General features: G+C 32.6%; 3 protein-coding genes across 3 annotated transcripts; 2 read left to right on the top strand and 1 right to left on the bottom strand.

The window, feature by feature from the left end:
- The first annotated feature begins 2272 nt into the window (after positions 1–2272).
- LOC133682075 (caffeoylshikimate esterase-like) lies at positions 2273–6927 on the top strand. The gene is made up of 8 exons (XM_062105328.1): positions 2273–2619; positions 2715–2811; positions 2941–2973; positions 5371–5517; positions 5621–5751; positions 5848–5985; positions 6096–6194; positions 6278–6927. Exons 1-8 carry the CDS (start codon positions 2593–2595, stop codon positions 6638–6640), a joined length of 1035 nt encoding a protein of 344 aa, XP_061961312.1. The 5' UTR covers positions 2273–2592; the 3' UTR covers positions 6641–6927.
- Positions 6928–8729: 1802 nt separating this feature from the next.
- On the top strand, positions 8730–11247 carry LOC133681812 (uncharacterized). The gene is made up of 6 exons (XM_062104967.1): positions 8730–8874; positions 8981–9028; positions 9751–9775; positions 10249–10323; positions 10748–10852; positions 10954–11247. The coding sequence occupies exons 2-6, from the start codon at positions 9024–9026 to the stop codon at positions 11068–11070; spliced, it is 327 nt and encodes a 108-aa protein (XP_061960951.1). The 5' UTR covers positions 8730–8874; positions 8981–9023; the 3' UTR covers positions 11071–11247.
- A 5473-nt stretch (positions 11248–16720) lies between these two features.
- On the bottom strand, positions 16721–20065 carry LOC133682540 (UDP-glucuronic acid decarboxylase 2-like). Its single transcript, XM_062105916.1, has 6 exons — positions 19135–20065; positions 18635–18714; positions 18448–18531; positions 18220–18294; positions 17640–17732; positions 16721–17222 (listed from the first exon to the last, which is right to left on the bottom strand). The coding sequence occupies exons 1-6, from the start codon at positions 19901–19903 to the stop codon at positions 16995–16997; spliced, it is 1329 nt and encodes a 442-aa protein (XP_061961900.1). The 5' UTR covers positions 19904–20065; the 3' UTR covers positions 16721–16994.
- Positions 20066–26011: the final 5946 nt, after the last annotated feature.

Genomic DNA, 26011 nt, shown 5'->3' with positions numbered 1-26011 from the left:
TAGGATTGTGTTTCTGAAAAATCTTGAATTTTTTTAGTTTATTTTTTAATTTTATTGATATACTGATTTGAAAAATAAATTTTAAAAAATAATAATAATAAGATGTTATTTTAATTTATTTCTAAACTAAAAGGATTTCGGAAAGAAAACTCTATTATGGGTAAAATATTAATTACATGACACCCTATTTTGACTAAAATGCTCAGTTCTATTTATTTTTTCTTAACAATAATTTTTAATGTATTTTTTAAAGTTAAAGATAAACCTGATATGAAAAATATTAATCGATAGGTGTTCTTTTTTTTAATCTTTTTCTATATTCAACTGCCACGTATTAATGTTTTGTTTTTTGTTTTTATTATTATTTCGGTAGAGAATCAAGACTAACTGATTTTTATTATGAATATATGCCATCAACTATTTAATAAAATGTCTATCCAGTAATGTTCTTGTGATGTGGCCTAAATTGGTTTGGCCCGGCAATGAAAACCTTACAATACTGGGGTTGTGACTGATCACTTACTTGACTAGTATGTGTTCTTAATAAATATATATTTAAACCTTTCTTTTTGTTTGTGTGTGCGCAATTGTTCTCCCCTTTGATTATACATAGTTTAGCCACATAAAATCGTTGTTGTGTTATGTGATTATTTCTTTTCTGTTTATTGTTATGTTTTTATATCTTAATTTGTGATTTTTAAAAAACACAATAATGTAAAACACACAAAAACAGCTTCTGATGAGAAATTTTATGGTGCTCAAAAAGTAACTAATGACATTTTAATAATTATTTTAAAAACATATTTAAAAAAAAATACAGAGATAAAAGAGAAGATAGAACTTATGAAACATCAAAAGTGATAAAAGTATCTTCATTTGTTATTATTTTTTTTAGTTATATATATTTTTTAAAAAAATAAATTAAAAAATAAATAATAAAATATCATTAATTATTCATTGAGCATCATAAAATTTATCATCATGAAATCTAAATTTATTGTAGTAGTTTATATATTTGGACATGAGAGATCATATCTAATAAAACCTTTTATTATATTTTTGAACATAATTAAAATGATTTTATATATTTATGAACAACATCCTATTTTTATATATGATAAAGTTCAAGCACGATGAAAATTGTTTTTGTTTTATGCGCGCTACTTCGTATATTTTTATCTCTCCTATTTAATTTAATTTCTCAGGCGTCAACATAACTTTTTCTCTCTCCTTCAGTTCAAAAACACGTCAGGGGCCACATCTTTATTTGTTTTTACTTTATTTTTCTTTATCTTTCTTGACTGGGATAACGTGAGAGAATTTAGTAGACAGGGTTGATGAGAATGATGTGCGTGTCTTTTGATAAATACAAGGAAACCTTAAAAACCTCAGAAAGTCCCGAAACTATGGACTTTGTCGCAATTGAGGGCTCCGTGTATTTTGTCTCAATCGAATCCCTAAGTTATTTAAAAAAAAACCCTAATCAAGCCTAAACTCAAATGAAATGGGTCAAGTTTTTCACAAAACAACATTGTTTCTTGCAATATAATTTGGACAATGGAGAGACTCGACTAAGAACAGAAACTTCAGGTAACAAATTAAGCTTAAACAAAAATGAAGATGAAAACTATCTATACTACCTAGCTATATATATATTCAAGAATTAAGGATATTTTAATTATCTAGTAGGTGGCTAAGTAGTAAAAGCTTTGAACAAAAAAGTTTGTTTCTATGTGATTTCAGGTTCAAGTTACGTGGTTACTAATATGATAGCCACTGGAAACTTACACAGTCGTTAACTTCAGGACCCGTTAGATTAATCAAGGTGTACATAAACTGGATCGGATACCCATGTTAATAAAAAAAAATTAAAGGAATTTTAAATATATAAAATTTGAATTGGTCATATACAAATCATATAATATGTTAGTTTTAGTTTTGATGATAAATATACAACGAAATGATAGATTAGAGACACAACAATATTTTAAAAATAAATTATATATTATCAAACATACAAGAATAAATCAGACTTGAGCTGAAGAAAATAGAGGAAATTTAATTAACAATTTATACTTGAGCTGAGCCGGACCCACCAACTACCGTTAAAAGAAAAGAAAGAAAGAAAAAAAATAAAAACTCCGAAGAAAGGTGAATCACATTAAATAATGTAGTCAAAATTAGTATTATGGGTATATAAGTGATAAGGATGAGAATGGAGTTGAAAAGAATTTGGGAGGTGCTTCCAATCTTTGCTCTATTTTATTAATCTCCGTGCCAAGGCGGTGGCAGGATGGTCTGCACACGTGCCACCTCATAACTTTTGGAACTGCTCAATTCCTATAAATATTAACAAGGGATCCTGACTGTTCAAGGATTTAGGATAAGTAAACAAATCTCACCGGATCCCTCTCGGCTCTCCCCAAATATTTTCATTTTTTTCGTGTTAATATATATTTTTCTCCCGGCGTGTAGTACAGAGCTCTCACCTTTTGACCTTAAGCCACTCATCATCTCCCTTCGATCTTTTCAAACTTTGATCATCAGTTTATGCAGCTTTCTTAACGTTGTGTTCTTTCTCCTTAGTTCTGCATGAGGATGGAGTTTGAATATCGGGAGGTAACAATCTAAGGTTTTGAATCCATCTGTTTCTCTTTTCTGGGCTGTTAGTGGAGATATGTGTGATGATGATATTTATGATCGTGTTTCGACAGGAGTATATAAAAAGTTCGAGAGGAGTGCAGCTCTTTACATGTAGATGGTTGCCTGCGAATTCATGTTCTCCAAAAGCACTTGTTTTCCTTTGCCATGGTATTTTTCTTCCATGAACTCTCTCTCTCTCTCTCTCTCTGTCTGGGATCTCTCAGTCTCATCAGTTGTACTGGTCTGTGTTGTTGGACGTTTGGTGTGAATTATTGAGCTCATTAATGGAGTTTGCAGGGTATGGCATGGAGTGCGGTGGTTTCATGAGAGGTAATGAATTCCCTTTAGTGACGTCTTTTGTTTTTCTCTATGTTCTTTATTTTAGTTGCAACGTCCTACTGTTCATGCTAGCTAATTTGAATGCTTGCCCTGTTTAATTTCTTCTTCTGATCACTTGAAACCTAAAATCAAAGCTAAAAAAACAATTGATTTTGTGTTTCCCGTGAGCATGTTTGTTTTTCTATCCATGGTGTGATTTTTAAATAAACTTAAATTTTTTTTATTTGCTATATCAAAAATAAATTTAAACAAATAAAAAATATATCATTTTAAAATATTTACTTTTGCATTGATGCATTATAATAATATATATAAAAAATTAAATTATTGCAAACAGAGCGCAGTCCCAAAAATTAATTACATGGATATCATTTATTGATCGATTACAATACAACACCCACTACACCATGAGCTGCCCCTTTCTGACCACCCCCTGCCCGTTGGATTTAATGGTGACCTCATGCAGAACGACCACTTTAATTTTTATGGGTATTCCATCTATAGGCACTACCAATTTAGCAGTGACAGTAATTACTTATGAAACATGACCAATTTAACTTTTAAGGTATTCTGTCCATATATATCTTGCCGCAGTTTACTTTTAAATTTTGGAAGTGGATTTTGCAGAAAAGCTTGGTTCAATTTTTTGTATGGAAGGGAAGGCAGTCTAGGGTGCCCATTTAATCGAGTATTTTTTATATATATAATTATTCTTTCTTGTGAGTAATATATAGATATTATCAACTCAACTAGAAATCCCATTTAATTCAAGATATATATATATATATATATATATATATATATTAGTATAATATAACATGTATATGTAGGATATTTGTAATTTTTTTAATTCAATACATACTTAAATATCTAAAATTCAATAAATGTAATACAAATATCTTAATTTGTAAAGCTAATAACCCGAGTATAAATATAATAAAACTCTTACCCGTTCTCGTTCCTAACCCCGACCAGACACATCTGTCGTCTTGCATGCATATATAGTTAGAAAAATAGGGATAGTGCCAGACGGAATGGGCGATTAGTGCTAATAATCAGACAAGAGGTTGAAGCTGGCCGTGGATGTCCAGTCGACTCATGTCCCACACCTGTCATTTTTATGTTACATCACGATAAACTCAGGCCACTAAAAGGGAGGATCACGACGATATTGTTTATCTTATCCCCGTCACATCTTCATGGATTTGGGACACGCTCCTCCGTGAAGCCTTTCTTTGGCAACTTGAGCCCCATACCTTGGTGTCCACACGTGTCTATGCATGCTGAAGTTACTGTAAAATGGAGATCTTCTAGTCGGATTTCCATTGATCTAACTCATAATTTCTTATGCTACTTTAACAACTTGGTTTGAATATGATTGTTAGTATTTTTTCTTAAGATTAAAGTAAGTTTACTAATTATTCACACCACATTCGAGTATGAATTAGTGCGCACCTGAGTGGGTCAGCTATATGTCTGACCAGAAATGGAAACGTGGGTCAGCTAAAAAGTTTGGTTAGTAGGTTTGGCGACCGGTCTCTTGTTGGGCTGTAAGGCCCACCAGCATATTTTTTCTTGCACTTGCGTAACAATTGTGACCTACCAGACTCCATGAAATAGAAATCGAAATCGTAGGATTATTTTTTTTTAAGTTGAATGTGGATGTCCAGATCAGTTTGCGCATATCTTAACTAATCCCACGAACTCTGAAGTTAATGACTATATAAGCCTTCAGTGACCATCATATAAGTAACCACATGACTCGAACCTGAGACCACAGAGAAAATAAACCTCTTGATTTCAAGCTCTTATTACTAGAGCACCACTTATTAATTTTTTTAATAATAGGATTATTAATCTCTTTAAACATGAGTAACAAATTCTTGTTCAATGACATGCATGTTGCAATGTTGATTTGTTTGGTAAACAACTTGAAATTCACTAGAAGTTTCTTGGTGCTAAAGACACCAAAAAAAGAAGAGATGGAAACAAAAAGAAACATGAAACAAGGAGAAGAGAGACACACGAAAAAAATTATTTTTCTCCTCGTGTCTATCTCTCTTAATGCTGTAAATATTATTAATATTTACAATTTAGATAGTGTTTAAGATTATAATAGTAGTTGTTTTTTAAAATATTTTTTATTTAAAAATACAATAAAATAATATTATTTTAAAATTTATTTTTATCAATACATCTAAACAAAACAATACCAAAAGAAAAAAAACCTTTTTTAACACAAAAACAAACAGTCTATCGAACAAACATATAATGTCTCCTGTCTAAATTTGGAACTGCTATGCGCCTATGCTTTATTGCAATACCTAACACTGTCTTTGATATAAATGTTGGATCGTAATTTAATGAAGCAAATTTTGATTGGAATAGAATGTGGAGTCAGGCTAGCAAGTGCTCGATATGCTGTGTTTGGAATTGACTACGAGGGGCATGGACGGTCCACTGGTTCTCGTTGTTACATCAAGAAGTTTGAAAACATAGTGAACGACTGCGATGAATTTTTCAAGTCAGTTTGTGGTAAGCTAGCCACCAGTTTCATCACTCGTTACCAAATGTTACGGTGAATTTATGACGGTGAACTGCAGACAGCTTAAATTAATTTGTTTGCATTGCTTGTCAGCCGAGAAAGAATACAGGTATAAGGGCAGGTTCCTATATGGAGAGTCCATGGGAGGAGCAGTTGCCCTGTTACTCCACATGAAGGAACCTTCTTTTTATAATGGCGCTGTTCTTGCCGCCCCTATGTGTAAGGTAAATAGTGTGTTGGCTAATCGCATATTTTATTTTCGATAGATATTTAACCATTGCTGGGCATGCTTATTTACTGGGGTGAATTTTTTTTGATAGATATCGGAGAAGTTGAAGCCACACCAGGTGGTTATTAATATCTTGACTGGTTTTGAAGATCTTATACCAAAGTGGAAGATTGTCCCGTCAAAAGATGTCATTGACTCTGCCTTTAAAGACCCTGTTAAGAGAGAAGAGGTAAGCTTTTTTTCCCTTTGTTTAAAAATGATGTTCTGATAAGGAAATTGCCGGAAATTTATAAAAGTAAATTTTTTCTGGTGACAACTCCTGACCTGGTGATGGTTCAGATAAGGAATAACAAGCTGATATACCAAGACAAGCCTAGGCTGAAAACAGCGCTGGAAATGCTCAGAACTAGCATGAGGGTGGAGGAAAGTTTAAATAAGGCGAGTCACTAGCCCTGCTTTTAGCTCCCTTTATTGACGATGCATCTACAATGTTTGGTTAATTTGGGTTGTTGAATTTACAGGTGACACTACCATTCTTAGTGTTGCACGGTGACTCAGATACGGTGACGGACCCTGAAATAAGCAAGGCCTTGTATGAGCGAGCAAGCAGCATAGACAAGACCATGAAATTGTACCCTGGAATGTGGCATGGTTTGACGGCGGGAGAAACTGATGAAAACGTTGGAATCGTTTTTACCGACGTTGTAGCTTGGCTTGACAAGTACACCGCCGAGGGAAGTAATCTTGTTGTTGAACCGTTGCATGAAACTTTCAACATTGGCATAGAGAAACTTCCATCTCCGCCGCCTACGACTCACAAGCCATCACTTGGTTGCTATCTTTGTGGATTTAAGGAAACCCGCACGCTTCATTCCGCTATGTAGCTCTTCTCCCATGGCTGTTATCCAAGAGCTTGGTTTTTTTCTTTTTACTGAAAATGTGAAAATCATGTTCACAGGGAAAAAGAAATAAAGTGATTGTCGCCGCCTACGACTTACAAGCCATCACTTGGTAGCTGTCTTTGTGGATTTAACGGAACCCGCACGCTTCATTTCGCCATGTAGCTCCTCTCCCATGGCTGTTATCCAAGAGCTTGGTTTTTTTCTTTTTACTGAAAATGTGAAAATCATGTTCACAGGGAAAAGGAAATAAAGTGATTGTCTTTGTCCAAGTTACTTCCCCCTCTTTTCCTGCCGTTGTTTCATGGATGAGCTTATGTCTCCAAGCTTCTTCGGAAACTAGCACATTAATCCATGCGAGGAGTACTGTTGAGTGAAAACTGATGGAGAGATGTGGGAAGGAGTAAAATATCATCATGCTATATATATATATATATATAAAACTTCCCATGAAAATCTAAGTAGCTTAAAAATGAACGATCCAAAAGTTTATCTGGTTAATTGAGATGTACAAAGCTCGGAAACTTTGCTCTCAGCAAAATAGATTGGGAAAAAGCTCACAAGCTTCGTTAAAGTGGAAAATGTATCCCAAGTAAGGCAAGGCACCGTACAAAAATATTTTTATTTTGAATTATTTTTTTATTTTTAAATTGTTTTATTACCTCGATCTAAAAAATAAATTTAAAAAAATAAAAAAAAATTATTTTATTATATTTTCAAATAAAAAATACTTTGAATAATAACCACTACCATAATATGAATTATAAAAATACAAATATAACAGTTTGGCCCAACATATTGTATATTGTCGGCTTTGAGCCTTACCGCCCCCACGGTTTTATTCTTAGTGACGCGAGCCCACTTCTGATCTTGACACCTCAAAATACATACAACATGTTAGCAACCAGCACTACTAATAAGGCCCTGGCTCTGGACGCTTGCTTCCGATGTGGCATATCACAATCCCCCCACCTTAAGACGAGTCGTCCTCGACTCTGATATTAAATGTAACAGCCCAGCCTAACATGTTGTATATTGTCCACTGTAGGCTTTATGTCTGTTTTGGGTCTTACCGTCCTCATGATTTTATTCTTAGTGACGCGAGTTCATTTCTTAGCCTGACGTCCCAAAACATATACAACATGTTAGTAACCAGCACTACTAATAAAATTTTGGTTCTGGACACTCATTTTTCATATGAGATATCACATCAAATCCAACCATATTACGCATTCTCAAATCCAAAATACTTGTTTTAAACTGGATTGAAGAAGCAACATTAATTTTAAATTGTATAATCTCGCATGAGATTATCAACTAATTGTAACCAAGAGAAGAGAAAGGTAAAGAGGAATTCCTACATGCAATAACCTCACCATATATATCAAACAGCTAATTTGAGCAATTTTTTGGATTGTTTTCCAGGTTATAATGTGGACAATATTGCATAATTAGAGTCATATACAATTCACATGCATAATTCATGCTATTAATTTATACAGAATGACATTATTGTAAGAGATTCATTGGAGATTTGACTACAAAACAAGTAGAAAGGTTGCAATCAAACATGTTGGGTGTCAAGAAAATATATATAGACAACTTAAAATAAATAAATTGCCCTGCCTTTTATTAATTCTATGATCTAACATTAGGATAAACATTAAGGTACAATTTATTTATGTGGCTGGCCGAGTTTTTTCAAAAAAAATAATTTTTTTAATTTTAATTTTTTTTTCGTGTTTAATTTTTTTGATATATAAATATCAAAAATAAAAATTTTAAAAATAATAAAAAATATTATTTTAATATATTTTAAAATAAAAAATATTTTAAAAAACAAATACTATCCCCTAAACAATAACTAAATCCAGAACTTGCTGGACAAAAAAGGCAATGTAAAATCATAAGTATTATCCTGGTGGTCGGAGTGGTTTTAATGACAGATGCAGGAAAGCTGACCGAAAACAATTGACAGCTCGCAAAGAAAAAACAGGAAAAAGACTAGCATGAAGCAATTGGGCCATGAATCTCAAAATTCGTATAGGATAAAAAAGCCCATTGGACCCACTACTACATGGTAAAGTGCCAACTGTATTATAGTACTAATCTGCACCGTCTCGGACCCCTTGTTATTTTGTTCCCCAATCGTCCAGATCTGAGTGGCGAAAGAAAGAAATCCCTAAACCCACACTCTAAACCCTAGCTAGCTCTTTCTTGTAAGTTCACAAAAGTCCTCTTTTTTTCTCTTGCTTCGTCTCTTGATTACTACTTGCAGTTTCTCCTGGAGAAAAGAATACTAATTCTTTCTTTATTTATCTGCAGATTTTGATAGCTTGCTTCTAGAGATTCAAGCTCAAAAGTCAAAATGAGGTAACTTCGTCTAACCCTAATCTCCTTGTTTTTAGCTATGGATCGATTTATTTGATTCCTCTATCTACTTATTAGCAAACTAGGGCTTGGTTTTAGTGACGGTGTTGGTAAAATTTGTGCGTCGTTTTGAAACTCGAAGATCTTTATTATCGTTTACTTATTAAAATAGTAACTGATCATCATTATTATTTTTTATTTCTGGAATTGCTTGCTGGAGATTAGAGAATGCTGTCATTTGAAAAGAAAAAAAAACAATTTTTTTTGTCTTTGCTGTATTTCTTTATATGGTTTCACGAAGCTTAAAATGTGTTGATGCGTATTCAATTTCTCAACAGTGAACACAGTTTTTGTAAACTATTATGTTCCCTCTGGACTGCTGGGGAATGTGTAATTTCTCAATCACTTCCTCTTTTTTTTTTGTGGTGAAGAAAGTACAATTTTCATGGAACTCAAAAGCATGCTTTGTAAATTCATCTCATTTCGTTGATGTCTTTCTTTGCTTGCACAGTCAAGATATTGCAATTATAGTAATCAACCACGCTATGCTAGTACATTTTTGTATGACAATTTCCAAGGGAAACAGAAGCTGTGATTTGTCTGTTATGTGTTAGAAGTCGTACTCTTGATACTTATCTGAATGGGTACTGTTTTTTTTTTTCAATATTATATTGAACTTGACCATAAATATACTAACAGTTAGTTTTTTCCTCTATCTTTTGCAGTAGGCCGATGGAAGAGGATGCCCCGGTATGTTACTTTTAGGAAATATAATGTTTTATTTTTCCAAATGTTGAAATTTTTGCTAGAGAGAAAATTAGATTGAATTAGATACAACTTGTTATTGTACCCAACTTTATTGTAACACGTGGGGAGCATTTGTGCTGGCTTGATTCTCTTTCATTCTTTATAAGTCAAGTTTTTGCATCTCTGTGTCTTCCTGAACCTGAAGAAAAATCAGTACCTTTATTTTTCTGTGCGTATTTGAGCAATGTCCTTTGCTGAGGGCAAACATGGTTAAAATTCTTAATTAGAGAGAATTGAATTCAAGTTAAATGTGATGTTCATTTTGCAATTCAACTAAGAATGAGCTATTACTATCCGTTGATATATCAATTTACATCTGCTAGGAAAATGCTTGCAATTAGTAAAGATGCCTAGTCACTACTTTTTTCTTATTACTTCTTTGGTTGCTTGTAACACTCCTTCAAAGTGTTTTACAGAGCAAGAATGAGGAGGAGGAATTCAGCACTGGGCCGCTCTCTGTTCTGATGATGAGTGTCAAAAATAATACCCAGGTAATGTTTTCAGACCTAGTATATCATTAAGGGATAAAGAATAGAACCATTAGATTACTAGTTTTGAAGTTAAAGTTGAGTTATTCATAAACATTCTGATTTGTGGCATTTTTGCTAATGGTGCTGTTTGGAGAAAACTTTGTTATGGTGAGTTTTGCGGTAATGTAGACTTGTTTGCTAGGAATAAAGAGACTTTAAAATCATTGTTTTGTTGACTTCTTTCCCCAAAACTAGTTTGTACCTTGCATGTTTGTGCTTCAATCAAAGTTCCCTAATTAACAAATGCCATTTATTGGAATTGGAGCTATCAGATTTGATATTGGCTGATGAAATCACTGAACTGTATATTGAATGGGTATGATTTTGCTTATATGCTGTTAGAATCTTGGTCAGTTTTACATTCTGATGGTTGTTGGTCATTCAGGTACTAATTAACTGCCGCAACAACAAGAAGCTTCTTGGACGCGTGAGGGCATTCGATCGACATTGCAACATGGTTCTTGAAAATGTTAGGGAGATGTGGACTGAGGTTGGTTACTGACAGAGACTCTACAACTTCTAAGTCCTAAGCTGCATTTTCCAATTAAGTAACTACTATATCAATAAAATGCTGATGGCTTTCTGTTTCAGGTGCCAAAAACTGGGAAAGGCAAGAAGAAAGCTCAGCCAGTCAACAAAGATAGATTCATCAGCAAAATGTTCCTCCGTGGTGATTCTGTTATTATTGTCCTTAGGAATCCGAAGTGAAATGTGATAATCCTGTGATCTTTATGTCGAACAAACTAATATGCCTTCATGTTTGATAGAATCTCTATTGAGAAACGGATGAGAACCATCTATCCTGTGTGGAACTAACATGCCATGCTTAAATTTTCGTTGTAGTACCATTACTTGAAAGTTGTTTGCTTAAAAGCTATTTTGTTATGATGGGGCTGTCCCCTCTCCTTTCCAGCAAGCTAGTTAAGCTGCCCGAGGTTTTATGCTGTATTGATCATGACTGTTTCGAGTTTTTGATATGCTAGTCTAGTCAAGGAAACCAATGCATTTGCGCAGCTCAGATTGGTTTGTTTTGGTTGCTGCCATGCCGGACGCTCCATGGTCTCTGTATATTGCCATGTGTTACAATCAGACTGCTGACGGTTTGCCTGAAACGCGTATATGATCATGGTGGCTAAATTAAGGGAGAAGTCTGGTCTTTAATGATCAACATAGGGATGTGATGAGATCGTTTTAAGAGATGTCTACGAGTAAAGTATAATGCCAGGGATGTTTAAACTTTTGTTTATTAAATGATTTGGCAGTATATGATTCATGATTAATCAGTTAATGCATTATATAATTATTATAGCACCATCACATATGCTAAGGTTATTTGTTATATAATTTGAAAATCTTTTCCTATAATAAATATCAAATCACTTTCTAATATGTATATAGACACACACTCCTAGCTAGGTCTTAGGAGGCCAACGGGAGTGGATTTGTTAACCAAAAAAGGTTTTGTAAAAGAGATTCACATGGATTGGTTTCTGAAATGATACATACCACTGTACATCAAATTAGCTAAAATTAGATATCACAAGCAGCTAATTAAATAAATTGTAAATTGATAATTATTTATGTAAAATAATAAAAATAAAAATTAGAAACATTAATAGATAGATATAGATTAAAATATTTAATTTTACAAAAATAAAGCATTTAATCGATTATGTTTACTGAATTTGTTTATTTAAATCAATAATAAAAGTACAAATAAAATAAAAGGTAAAAATTACTGTGCAAGGCCAAACATATTAGAAATATTATTTAAAAATAAATATTTTTTATTTTGAAAATTAAAGTTCATGTGTATAAAACAAAAAAAAATATAGATTAATCAGAATAATATCTTTAAAAATTAAGTATAAACAAAATATTTTTTTTAAATAATGTAGAATGATAAGATCATAAAAGAAAATGTGCAAAAAAAATGTTGAACTATATTAACTTTTCAAATCCGTAAGCCAGGTCATCAAATCAAAAGCACTACAAAAGTAAAAATATAAAACTCAATCTCCAACAAATCAAATATTAAATGAAAAAATCAGAAAAAAAAAGTTACACAAAAAGATCTAAAATAAATTATAATTAAAAGAATGAGGGTGAAAGCCGAAATAAAAGACAAATTAGAGAGCAACTAAAAATTTTTAATTGAAAGAAAAATTAAAACAACGAAAACTTTAGTTGAAAGATGAAATTGAAAACTAATAAAACTTTAACAAAAAAAGTTTAAGGAAAAAAAATATAAATCAAGAGAGCAAGGACCTAAATGAAAAAATAATACATGACAAATTGTAATTGAAGAACTAAATTGAAAACAAATAAAACTTTTATAAAAGAGAATAACATAAATAAAAAAACAAATTGAAAGAATTAGGATTGAAATTGAAATGTCAAAAACAAAAAAAATAATTGCGCACTTTTTTCGGGTAAGAGAAAAAAAAAAGGGGGGGAAGAAACAACTACTAGTAATAAACCGTTCATTATCCGTCGTCACATGCCATACTAGGAGGAATAGGACTCGATGATGTTTTCAAAGACACAATGAAATGATAGGTTAGGTCACCGAATGGTATCACACGAGCCATTCAAATGATGTAGATGATGCCTACTTGCCGACGCATAATGAGCACATCCAATGTAAAAATACCAAAACGCACTCATGACTCTTGAAATCACAAAAACATATGTGAAAGGACAACAATGCCCCTAAATATATACCTTATTTCTTGTTTTTTTAAGGGAAAAATGTTTCTTTACTGAAAAAACCAGAATAGCTCTTAGTCATTGGCTCTAGGGTTTTTTTACTCTAGAATAAATAAATAATTTTATTGTTTTAACGTTGATTAATTATTCTAAATTTTATTAATCATGAGGGTAAATATTTTATTTTATTGTGCAAAATATTAAAAGAAAATAGCATGCCCTCTAACAATCTAAAAATTAAAAAAAAAAACTAGTATATTTCCAACAATCTTTCAATAACCTTTGAAAAAGAATAAACTACCCCCACTATCGAGGCTCTATTTTATCCATTCAAGAGCAAAATAATAATTTTATTTTTAATATCCATAATAAACTTTATCCAGTGTTACAATAAAATACCCACGTCCTATGTTGATTCTGTTCATTCTATATTTCTATTCATGACTAAATTGGTAGATATTTGTTTGCGACATCTTTTCTAGCTATCCGATGAGGGGGGTCCATAAATCAGATGATTCTGGATTTCCGGGGCCAGGGGTTTTATCCAAAGTTTTAAGACCCGGCCCGGTGGCCGGCCCGGTCTGAGGCCCGGGTTCCGGGTTTTGGCCGGGTCACCGGGTTTGACCGGGTCGGCCGGGTCGGCCGGGTCAATTCTTTTTTTTAAAAAAAAATCAAAACGACGTCGTTTTAGTAAAAAAAAACAAAAAAAAAACAAAAGTCAACGGGTTTGTCACCGGGTCTTGACCGGGTCTTGCCGGGTCAGCCGGGTCACACCGGGTTTTTCCTTCCCCCGTTTTTTCATCAACCCGGCCCGGTTCCGGCCCCGGGTCGGCCGGGTCCCGGGTTGACCCGCCGGGCCGGGCCGGGTTTCAAAACTATGGTTTTATCATTGTCTTTTCTTTTGACCTGACGGAGCGGCGTCGTCTCTTCAGGGTATTACCCAAGTATTTTACTAGCCTCGCGCATATATATTAACTAATATCTAAATGGTATAGGAAAAACACTATGAATTACAACAGTAATTTATAATATTTTATTTTTTAAAAAATTATTTTTGTTTTTTAAATTTTAAATTTTAAATTTTAAATTTTTTATTTTTTATTTTTTTTTAAATTATTTTTGTTGATTTTACTTTTTAAATATTGACCTGGTTAAAATTTTTACTTCGTAATTTTTTTCTTAAAATACTGTGGATTGCTGTGATGTTTTTCCATATAGTTTTTCTATTTTATTTTTTTATTTTTCAAAATTAAATTTTTCGATTTTTTTTAATATTGAGCTGATTGAGAATTTAGTTTTGTATTTTTTTTTAAAACATTGTTGATTGCTACAGTGTTTTTCCGCATGGTTTTTTTTAATGATTTTCTCTGAAATTATCTTTTTTATTTTATTTTTTAATATTGAGCTGGTTAAAAATTACACTTACAATATGTGAGGAAAGCACTGTAACTTTCCTCGAAAATTACTCTTGATTACTACAGTGTTTTTTCTCACATTTTTTTTCCTGTTTTTGTTATGTTTTTTCCTAAAATTATATTTGTCAATTTTATTTTTTAAATATTAAGCTGGTTAAAAATTACAATTACAAGTAAATACAAGTTTTTCCTCACAAAACACTATGGATTGATACAATTTTTCCTCACATGGTTTTTTCCCAGTTTTTTTTATGTTTTCTTTTTTTGTGATTTTTTTTTAAATTATCTTCGTCATTTTTTTTTAATATTGAGTTGGTTAGAATTTAACTTTGTAATAAATCTTAATCATGTGGGAAAAGCATTGTACCTTTGCTCATAAAACATTGTGGATTACTACAGTGTCTCTCCGCATGGGTTTTTTTTTGTTATAATTTTTTTCAAAATATATTTTTTAATTTTATTTTTTTAATATTAAGTTATTTGTGAATTACAATTACAAGTCATTACAAATAAGGTTAAATCATTTGGGGAAGCATTGTAGCTTTCATCACAAAACACTGTGAATTGCTATAGTGTTTCCAACATGATTTTTTTCCCTTTTTTTGGTGTTTGTTTTGTTATTTTTTTTAAATTATCTCTGTCGATTTTTTTTAAATATTGAGTTGATTAAGAATTTAGCTTTGTAATTTTTTTTCTTTAAAACATTGTGAATTGTTGCAGTGTATTTCCATGTGATTTTTTTATGATTTTTTCTAAAATTATCTTTGTCGATTTTTTTTAATATTGAGTTGGTTAAGAATTATAATTACAAAAAAGCTAAATTATATGAGGAAACCGTTGTAGTTTTTCTCAGAAAACACTATGGATTATTACAATATTTCTCTAAATGGTTTTTTATTTTATTTTATTGGAAAAAACGCTATAGTTTTCCTCACAAAATATTGTCAATTGCTACAACGTTTTTTCTCATGAGTTTTTTTCCTTTCAAGGTAGAGAATTTAGCTTTATAATTTTTTTCTTTTTATTAACTGAAAAGTTAAATCATGTGGCGAAAGCATTGTATCTTTTCTCACAGAACACTGTAGATTGCTACAAATTATTTTGTTCAGTCTCTAAGTTTTTGATCACCAACACAACTTTTTTTTTCGTCATGAAATATTTGCTCCATCATACCTTTAATTTACATTACTTATTTAGCGCTGATTCACAATTATAACACTATCAAGTGCATTTGTTTTATAAACTCGCAGCAGCACGCCGGCATATCATCTCATATATATATATATATATATATATATATATATATATATATATATATAGTCGAGAAATGTTCTCTTCGGACAACTTGGATGATTTTATGTTGATCAAACAATGCTTTTGACCTGCTAAAATTTATATGCCTCCACCGCAATTTATTGGATTTTGACTGTTTTGGAACGCAGCAAAATTTATTTTTCAAAGTATATTTAAATAACACTTTTAATTTGTTTTATTTCAGTGCATTAAAATAATAAAAATATAATTTTAAACTAAAAAAAATATTTTTCAAAAGCAAAATCCAACCGTATACCTTATTAGCCAATCACAATTTTGCAAACGCACCAAGATCATGCCAGTTAAAATGCAATATTGAGAATTATGGTCCTAGCGAATTTCTCACGCCACTTGACTGGAGAGAGAGAGAGAGAGAGAGAGAGTCCAAGAGAAGGTTAAAATATTGCGTTGTGATTACAACGTTGAGTGGATTATTGAATGATTAATGATCAGAATAACGAAAGTTTTCAGTCTCTCCCAGACCTAGTCCTCTGATCATGAATGGATCATCACTTCTACAGTTCTACCGTTTGAAAATATGGTGCGGTAGAAATGGCTCATGCATCTGTGCGGGGGACCATGAAGATTTGCTCAAGGTTATTGTCACCAAAACAATAATGTAAAGTAATCCAACTCGAGATTTTACTACAATTCTTTCATGGTAAAGTCTCAAAACTTGTCTAGACGATGCACACGCTCGTTGTCAGGCAAGAACAGAAAATATCCTGCAAGCTTTAAAAGCCGTAGAACAATGGCTGCTACACATGTTAATTCATTCAAACAATTAAATTCTTTCATGTGATTTCCAACTTTTCTTGTGGCAATAAGAAGACTTGGTGTATGAAACAAAACAAATTCATTCAAACAGTAAATGACAGGGCAGAGGTAAAGCTTATTTCTATGGCTGCTACACATGTCAATTGCATAAAAAAAACTAGTAAAATTTAATTTCGATTGCAGTGTTCACTGTCTAACATTCTTTAAAGGGGATAGTAACATTGAAATTACAAAGATGACTTAAACAAAGGCCAAAAGAACAACTCCGAAACTATTCCTCATAGGACAATGCTCAGTTTGCTGCTACCACCGCTATCTATACTGCTTGGGATTGGGAAAAAATAAATTTGGTTATCCACTGGAAAGATTACCATTCTGTTGCCTCTCAAGCATATATATATATATATATATGCCAACTTAAGATGTTGACGAATTGGTGGCCGTGCCTTCTTCCTTATGGTCACCGAAGATGCGTTGCCTGAAGTCTGAGACCATCATTGGCAGACCTTTACGAAGGGGAATCTTGGGTTCCCATCCAAGGAGATCTTTAGCCTTGGTAATATCAGGTTTCCTCTTGTGTGGGTCATCTTCTGTGTTAGGCCTGAACTCTATCCTTGCATTTGGATCGATGGTTTCCTGGACCACCTGAACAAACACATGGAGACTTCTAAGCTTGCTGGAAACAGAAGCATGTGACCAATACACTACACAACACTTTCAGATCTAATGTAATGAACAGCAGTGCCATAGCTGGAAGAGATATAAAGCAATTACCTAGAGCACTTTCAGATCTAATGTAATGAAGAATAAATAAAAACAAGTTGCTAGCTTCTATTTTTAAAATTACCAAACCAACTGCTGCCACCACCAGCACAATCTTTAAATAAAAATTACTACCAAGGTAATCTAGAAGATACATACATTATGAGACCGCAAAAACAATTCCTACATAAGAGAGACTCTCAGTTTTTTTATTATTTTTTTTTATAAGAGAAGAAAATAAGACTACAATCCTGAAACCTGAACCAGTAATAGGGATATCATCAACGGAAACACACTCACCTGAGCAAGCTCAAGCATGGTGAATTCACCCGGATTCCCAAGATTGAAAGGCCCTACATGTTCTCCTTCCATAAGGCGCATCAGGCCCTCAACCTATTTCAACACACATATAACAAGTTGGCTAAGTAAATCCTGCGCAGCAGCTATCAATGAGCACTCAAGATGCTTAAACATGCATAAACTATCATATAATAATCATCAGAATATGTTATCTTGATGGAGAATGCTCTGCACCATAAAGCATAAAGAGAACTTTCAGATAACCGAGCAAGATATTCACATGCTGAAAGTTCAAAACCAATCACTGGTTGCCCAGCACCCATGTTTTCAGAGTTTGAAGTTGGAAGAGCACCCCACTCAAAGCAGAAATTGTTTTCCTTTAAAATGTGCGATGCACAAGCAGAATGAAATGTTCACAACCCATTTTCAAATTTGTATTGGACAACAAAAGTTCGTATAAAGAAAGCTAAATCAAAACGAAAAGCAATAAAGCATCAATCCAAGCACCAACAAACAGAATAAAAGTTTTGGCTTTTCTTTTTCTTTTTTAGAAAACAAACAGTGGGCTACAAAGGCTTACCAAATCAGAAACAAATTGAAAACTCCTAGTCTGTTTCCCATCACCATAAACAGTCATAGGTTCCTTCCTCAGTGCCTGCACAATACCAGGTAATTACTAAAAATAAATCATTTTTTTAAAGAAAAATTAACATTTGATTAGCAAATGCAACCCAATCAATGTATGTATTCTAGTGTATAATATCTTCGAGTGTACAAGCAGATTGGAAAATCATTAGAAGAAGAATACCTGAGCAACAAAATTACTAACAACACGGCCATCATCAATGCACATCCGGGGTCCATAAGTATTGAAGATTCTAGCAATCCTAACCTGAACAGTTTAGGTTACAAGCAATAATGCGTTGACTGTTAATAATGAGCTGGTTTTATTTTATATAAGAAAACGTGTTGGGTCACTATCAAATTACACCCACCTCAACACCGGCACCACGGTGATAGTCCATAGCCAATGTCTCTGCTGTTCTCTTTCCTTCATCGTAACAACTCCTGACACCTGTACAAACGAAATATATCGCAATTGTCAAGATCTCTGTCTTAAGAAAATTAAAAAATCAAAACTCGACTAGATCGCTCTTGTTTACGAATTCTTTTGTTGTTTAATAACCGTCCTATTAATCGACCCATCAATCACGGGCTGCTCCTTGACCATACAAAACTGCCACCACCCGATCTAAGGCCCAAGAACCCCACTTCGACACCGGCCGCCACCGATGTCACACTTTTACCGAAAATAAATAATAAAGACAACAGGTCTGCATTGTCTTTTTCATAATAACCTCAGCGGCACATGTTAGCTACAGGCTTTATTTCAATGCTATGATACACGAACCACAATATCTGTTAAAATATATCGATTACCGGCTATCAATTACAATTAAATTAATTGATTAATTTAAGAAAAGAAAAAACGCACCGATGGGATTAACGTTGCCCCAGTAAGTCTCGACCTGAGGATGCTGTAGAGGATCACCATAAACCTCGCTGGTACTGGTAAGCAAAAACCGAGCACCAACTCTCTTAGCCAAACCCAACATATTCAATGTGCCCACGACATTAGTTTTTATCGTCTTGACCGGATTGTGCTTGTAGTGGACAGGCGATGCAGGGCAAGCAAGGTGGTAGATCTGGTCCACTTCTAACAACAGTGGCTCGACAACATCGTGTCTGATCAACTCAAATCTCGGGTTCTTAAAATGATGCATCACGTTCTCTTTCCTTCCCGTGAAAAAATTATCCACCACGATCACGCTATCTCCTCTAGCGATCAGACGGTCCACTAAGTGTGACCCAACAAACCCAGCTCCACCTGTAACGACAATTCGGAGCCCTTTTCTTTTGAGTCCAAGCGGAATCTTGCCGCCCGAATTGGCTGATTGGAATCCCACCTGAAGGGGCTCGTAGTATTTGTAACGCACAGGGGTTGTTAACTCGTGAGAGATGTGAGAGAAAGAGTCTGGGAGTGGATCATATTTGTGAGCGTGCGGGGAAGAGGAAGGGAGGATAGTGAAGAAAACAGTAGCAATAGCCATGCCAACAAGGAAAAAGACGAGTCGCTTCTCGCGAAGCAGGTAACGAACGGGTCGGATGACGAAGAGCCATGGCTTCGCTGGTTTAGGCGAGTAAGCATCAGGTGTTGGTTGAGTCTCGTCGTGACCTCTAAATATAAGCTCTGAAGATCCCATTTTTGTATCAGATCACAAGAACCAACAATAGATACAAAAATGTATGGGGAGTTGTTTGTTTTGGTCAATTCAAAAGGAGAGACAGAGTCGCCAGGAGATGGGGAGCGGGCTAATCTCCCTTTCGATTCACGGAGGTGGTGATGGTGTGGGTTTGGGTGCGTGTTGGGTTTCGGTATTTAATGAGTAAGGGAGATTTAAACAAGGTTTGGAATTGCAAGGAATTACTGAGAATTGCCACTGCTTCGCTTTTATTGTTTTTGAAAAGTAAACGGTTTCATTAGGGGAGATACCAGAGGAAAAACAAGGAAAATTCATAAAAGAGTGGAGTATTTTGTATTAGTTATTTACTATTTTACCCTTACTAGTGGGGGCTCATTTCTCCGGTATCTGATTTGACTTCACTTTCAAGGTTAAGTCCGTTCGGGGTAATATTTAAACGTATTTTTTTTAATTAAGACAATATTTTAAAAAAAGTTTAACTTTTAATATTAGTAAATCAAAAATATTTAAAAAATTATCATTTAATATTCTTTCATGCAAAAAAACCACTTTAAAAAACAAGTTAAATAAAAAAAAAACATAATTTAAGTCAGATAACAAAGATGGATGTTTAATTGGGGAACCGAGGCTGATAGCGAAGTGATCAACTCCAAACCTGGTCACATGCTTCTAAACTATACGAGGCAAAAGCTTCATTAATGTACTAGAAATTATGGGGTGAGAGTTAAAAAAAAAAAAAAAAAAAAAGGACAAAAGCAAACAGAGTGATTGACAGAGCTGGTTGGCATATTAAGGTTGATTTTGTGGTTGCAGAGGGATTTTTTTTATATAAAATTTTTAAAAAATAAAATTATTTTAATATATTTTTAAATAAAAAATATTTTAAATAATAACCGGCGGGGAGTATGCATGTAGGAAGATTTCGTGCTGTAATATCGAGGGAAGCTTCATCTGTTACTGTTTTTTTCTTGTTTCATCTGTTTCTGCTGTTTGTATGTGGACAGGACTTGTCTCTTGAGTGTCTGGCCAAGCATGTCCTAATATAATGCAATTATCAGTTAGGTAGGGATGTTGAAATAAGATAGTGTTTTCTTCAACCAAAAAAAAAATTAATTTAGTTTTTTAGGGCCTTATTTAGTTTTTTTTTTTTTAGTTTTTATTACATGGTAGTATTAAATTGTACCATATACTAACCTCATGTGGATGAGATCCTAACGTTGGTGTGTCTAGCCTCCGTAAATGTGTTTGATTTTAATTATTATTACTAAAAGTACAATAACCAAGATCTCACTAAATTAATATTTATTTATTTATTTAAAATAAAAAAATGAAGATGATAAGAACATAAGGGACATATCTCCTCACCCCTTTTATTTTAAAAGTATATAAATTTTTAAAAAATACTCATAAAAAAACAAATTTATTTTATGTTTTCATTTTTATCTTTCTAATCAAATATGTTTTTGTCTTGTATGTATTTTATTTTTTTTATCATGGAACACTAACCAAATGCAACCCAAAAGAGTTTTTACCAATTTTTTCATGAATGGATCAATTTTTGTTGCTATATATTATTTATTTTATATGTTAGTTTACAATATTGGTTTTTCATATTATATATATAATATATATATATATATATATATATATATATATTGATGTTTTTTTTCAATTTCATTTTTCAACTTTGGTTTAGTTAGGTATTGGACTTCATGATTTTTTTTTCATTACTTTTTATAAGGCTATTTCGATCCTATGTATCGAGTCACAAACTTAATGTGTGAACCAAGATTGATCTGGGTCTTTTTTTTTCTTCCATTTGTTTTTTTATATTGATTTTTTTTAATTTCACCCTTCAATGTTAGATTGTCTGATATTTGAGTTTTATTATTTTACTCAATATGTTTTATACGAGATTATCTCAGTCTCACAATTAGAATATGTATCCGGTAGCCTGACTTAGGTGAACTAGGTCATAGGTTGGGAGGGTCGACACGAGTGAATGTATGGATAAAAGTAGTTATTATTATAATTTTAAAACTCAACTCGAGAATTGACTCTAAATAAGGTTCATGTTATGGGTCGGAAGGAAATTAACCCAGAGTGTTTTTTTTCTTAAAAAAAGGTCAATATATTTTTTACCCGTGTTTTATCTTGGGATTTTTACTGAACCAGGTTGAGTCAATCCTTTCTTTATTTTTTTTTAAACTCAGACTAACTAGTTCAGGCTCCAGATCAACCCGTCAAACCAGTCCTGGTTTTATAACTAAGGTTATTATAATATTATTAATTTCAACACTCGATATACATACATTTTGTTTTTTTTTTTAAAAAAATTCTAACTCAAGTATTAAATGAAAGATAAAAGAATTGTTTTTCAAGTAGTTGAGAAAGGTCTTCAGAGTATGCATGTTTGTGCGGTTAAAAAGTGTTTTCAAGTTTTGTTTTAAAATTAATATTTTTATATTTTGTATTGTTTTAACGTGCTGATGTTAAAAAAAAATTAAAAAAATTATTGTAATATATTTTTAAGTAAAAAATACCGTAAAAAATAACTGTAATCATAGTTTCAAACATCACTTTTGTGTTTTGTTTTTTTTATATATAAAAAAAAGATAAAGAAAATAAGAGGAGCTTTCTGTCATCTACTCTTCTCGCAGCACTGGGACCTCATCCCTTTCTAGGCTAGCCAAAGTTTTACTTTCCTAAGCTGAAGCCTAGAACCTGTCAAGGATCAACCTCTCGCTGGAGGTTTGAAACTTGCATCGTCGTTAATCATACGGCAAGGATAAGAGGGGAATTTAACTCACATATCTTTACATGGTCAAAGAAGAGCCAGAAATGATATTTTTCTAAAAATGTTCTTTTATTAAAGAAATTAAAAAAAAAACTTTCAAGTTTCTAAGAACCCTTTTCATGTGATCAATAGCTCTATCCATCGAAGTGATTTTTTAAAGAAAAACCACATTTTGCGACCAAATGCCAGGGTTTGCATTTATTAGAAATTTGAGTTTCTCTTCTTCTTCTTCTTCTTCTTCTTCTTCTATATAGCTCTTCAAACTTTTATTTCTCCATTAAGTTCGTTTTCTTTAATTTTCTAATAATTTAGCATCCATATTATGTACTTAGGTGCAAGAGTTGGAAGACAATCCTTTGAAATTTCTCCAAAAATGAATGCAACGTGCGATTGGGACGCTCTGTACATTTCCATCGCTCGCCACTCATGGATGTATCAGAATCAACCCGGTTCCTCGATAACATCCTTCAATGGCCTTGTATCAAGCTAGCCAGAGGAAAAGGACATGGATTTCAATTTGTAGGACTTTTCTTTGCGTCTTCTCCTCCGAGAAAATAAAATGTATGCAGAAAATTGGCTGCCGTCATAACTTTAGAGATTGATAGATACATATAAAAGCATGGAGGCTTTTCATATATATTTTCCTACACATATCTCAAACGGGGTTCCACCTGTAGCCTTCCTTTTCTTTTTTACGATAAAGTTACCTTTTAAAACGTGGTTCCATTAAATTTTTTTAAGAATTATCGAAACCCAGTAACTTAAACTATTAATTAAAATTTCAGAATATAATTTATATTATTCTCTAACACACTTTTTCAAGACATTACCTTGTACTTAATTTTTATCAAATAAATAGGGGATGATAAGATTCGAACTTATGGCTACTTGGTTATCAAGACTATGATACCATGTTAAAGAACCATCACAACCCAATAATTTAAACTGTTACGTGAGATTCTAGAATATGATTTATATTATTCTCTAACACAAACAGGGTTCCACCTGTAGCTTTCCTTCTTTTTTTTTACGACAAAGTTGCATTCTAAAACGAGGTTCAATTAATATTTTATAAAAATTTAATATTTTATATATTTTATATTGTTTAGATATATAAATATCAAAAATAAATTTTAAAAAATAAAAAATATATATTATTTTAATTTATTTTCAAGTAAAAAAAACTTTCACTACACTACCAAACTCTACTAGCCGGGAAGAAAATTTATGTAAAATTTATAATTTTTATTTCTTTTTTTCTTTGTACCAATATCGCTTTTTTTAAAAAAAAAAAAACTAGACAACAAAATCCAAACTATCCATTGAATTAAAATGGATAAAATCGAAATAATTACAAATGGCATGAGAGAATCCTTGTATTCTTGTTTTAACCTTGCACTTCCACATTAATGTCATCTTGTGCTTATAGTCAAGATTTCACCGCCCCGTCTATGTCAATTGTGAAATTCCTCGTGTAAATTTCTTTTAATTGTTTGATATGTTTCCTGGCCGGCAGAACACAATCAAGTATTAGGAAGTAGGACGCTTTGAGAGGAAGTTAAAGGTCTTGTTGAGCCCTAGGCATGGTATTAGCTGCCCCTTTAATGCCTTCATAGGGTACTTACTCAAAAGGCAATTTGGTGATAACTTGGAGTGTTTTGAACGCTCTTCGTTAGCTTTTGTGATAACTTTGATGATTATAGTTTTTTAAAAATATTTTTAATTATAATTAAAAAAACAATATATATTTAATTAAAATTGCTGTGAGGTAAGGTAGATTTTTATTTATAAAATAAACAAAGCCACTTAGATCAAAATTGCGTCTTTAGCGTTATTAATATTAAATGGTTTGATTCTTCCAAGGACAAAGCCACTTAGCCTTTACTAAAAATATTTCACTGAAAATATGTACACCTTCACATTTATAATTCATAAAGAATATAACTTAATTAATTACATTCTGAATTTATTTTTTAAAATTTATCAATTTAAATTTTATAAATTTTATGATCATTAAAAATTTATATAATTATTAACTTTAAAACTTATGAAATTAATTAAATTACATAGATTCTGATCCAACATCTATACTAATAAAAAAAAACATATATATATCAATTTTATATCAATACCCGGCATCGAAATTGCATGAACAGCTTTATCTACCTGAGATTTTCGCTTTTTAGAGAGAGAGGGGGGGGGGGGGGGGCGGAAGGGGGGCTAGACACGTGCAATTCATTCTGGGTAAAGCAAAGGTATGCTTTTAAGAAAGAATCCCCTGATTTCCAGCTCTTCCTCCTCTAAAATATGTTCTGGGAAGGGGAGTCACCCCTACAAGATTGTCTAATAGCAACAGACAGAATTATCTATAGAATACTTTCCACATGATCTTATTATCCATGGCTAATTCGCCAGTGCTCCGTCAGTAATGCTCACTCAACGCCAAATATTCTTTTTTTTTGCGTTAATATTTTATTAGTGTAACTAATTAAAATATTAATTGGCTTGAAATTCTAGACCAGATATTTGCCGGCAACAATTTTTTATCAGGAAATCCGTCTGTGATTACAAAATTACAGCTACAAAATATTCCTCGGGTGAAAATCAGTATTTTAGTCGTGGGTTGAAATTAATCAATTATTTTGAGAGATTTTGAGCGAGAAATTAAGTTCTATGTAAAGCAGAGAATATTATTTGTGAGGTTAGATGACGATGACGATGAAGACCTTGCACCGTAAAACAAAATGCGGGGGCATCCGGTCGGCGGTCACCCTGGCGGACAGCGGAGGAACTCAGCTGCTAGATTCTGTCACGATCTAACTAATTTCACTTACGTCAATTTTGCATGTCTGTTATTTACTTTTCTATGATATGGACTCTGGATCAGTGCATTTCTAATTAACGCGTGTTTGCGTTGATATATCAAAATCACACACACACACACACACAAATCAAATTAATATTTTTATAACCCGCTTGTATTTTAAGAAGGACTTTCAAGTAAATTACATCTACTTCTTGTACTGTAGTAAACGATACTGTGTAGCGAAACACAATTTTACTATACATTGCATTGTTACTCGCCATGCAATCTTTAAGAAGTTCAACTTAGTTCCTAAATTTGTAAAATTTTACTTTTTCATTCTTATAGTTTGAGGTCTTTATATTTCGGTTCTAAAACTTTATTTTTTTATGTTTTAGTCCATGTATGTCTGTAAAAATTCAGCTTAGTCATTTAACTTGATTAGATTAAATTGCAATTTGATCCTTATATATATATATATATATATATATATATATATATATATATA

The sequence above is a fragment of the Populus nigra genome, chromosome 2 (assembly GCF_951802175.1).
Source record: "Populus nigra chromosome 2, ddPopNigr1.1, whole genome shotgun sequence".
NCBI lineage: Eukaryota > Viridiplantae > Streptophyta > Magnoliopsida > Malpighiales > Salicaceae > Populus > Populus nigra.
This window is presented reverse-complemented; position numbering and strand designations above follow the sequence as displayed.

What these genes read in the sequence shown, in the direction of transcription:
- LOC133682075 (XM_062105328.1), top strand. Translation starts at nt 2,593, where the DNA reads ATGAGGATGGAGTTTGAATATCGGGAG. An exon ending in ACTTGTTTTCCTTTGCCATG is followed by an intron (nt 2,812 to 2,940) that starts GTATTTTTCTTC and finishes TGGAGTTTGCAG; the next exon opens with GGTATGGCATGGAGTGCGGT. An exon ending in TTGCCGCCCCTATGTGTAAG is followed by an intron (nt 5,752 to 5,847) that starts GTAAATAGTGTG and finishes TTTTTTTGATAG; the next exon opens with ATATCGGAGAAGTTGAAGCC.
- LOC133681812 (XM_062104967.1), top strand. An exon ending in CGATGGAAGAGGATGCCCCG is followed by an intron (nt 9,776 to 10,248) that starts GTATGTTACTTT and finishes AGTGTTTTACAG; the next exon opens with AGCAAGAATGAGGAGGAGGA. An exon ending in GTGTCAAAAATAATACCCAG is followed by an intron (nt 10,324 to 10,747) that starts GTAATGTTTTCA and finishes TTGGTCATTCAG; the next exon opens with GTACTAATTAACTGCCGCAA.
- LOC133682540 (XM_062105916.1), bottom strand. Translation starts at nt 19,903, where the DNA reads ATGGGATCTTCAGAGCTTATATTTAGAGGTCACGACGAGACTCAACCA. An exon ending in GGGCAACGTTAATCCCATCG is followed by an intron (nt 18,715 to 19,134) that starts GTGCGTTTTTTC and finishes TCGTTTGTACAG; the next exon opens with GTGTCAGGAGTTGTTACGAT. An exon ending in CCATGCTTGAGCTTGCTCAG is followed by an intron (nt 17,223 to 17,639) that starts GTGAGTGTGTTT and finishes GTGTTTGTTCAG; the next exon opens with GTGGTCCAGGAAACCATCGA.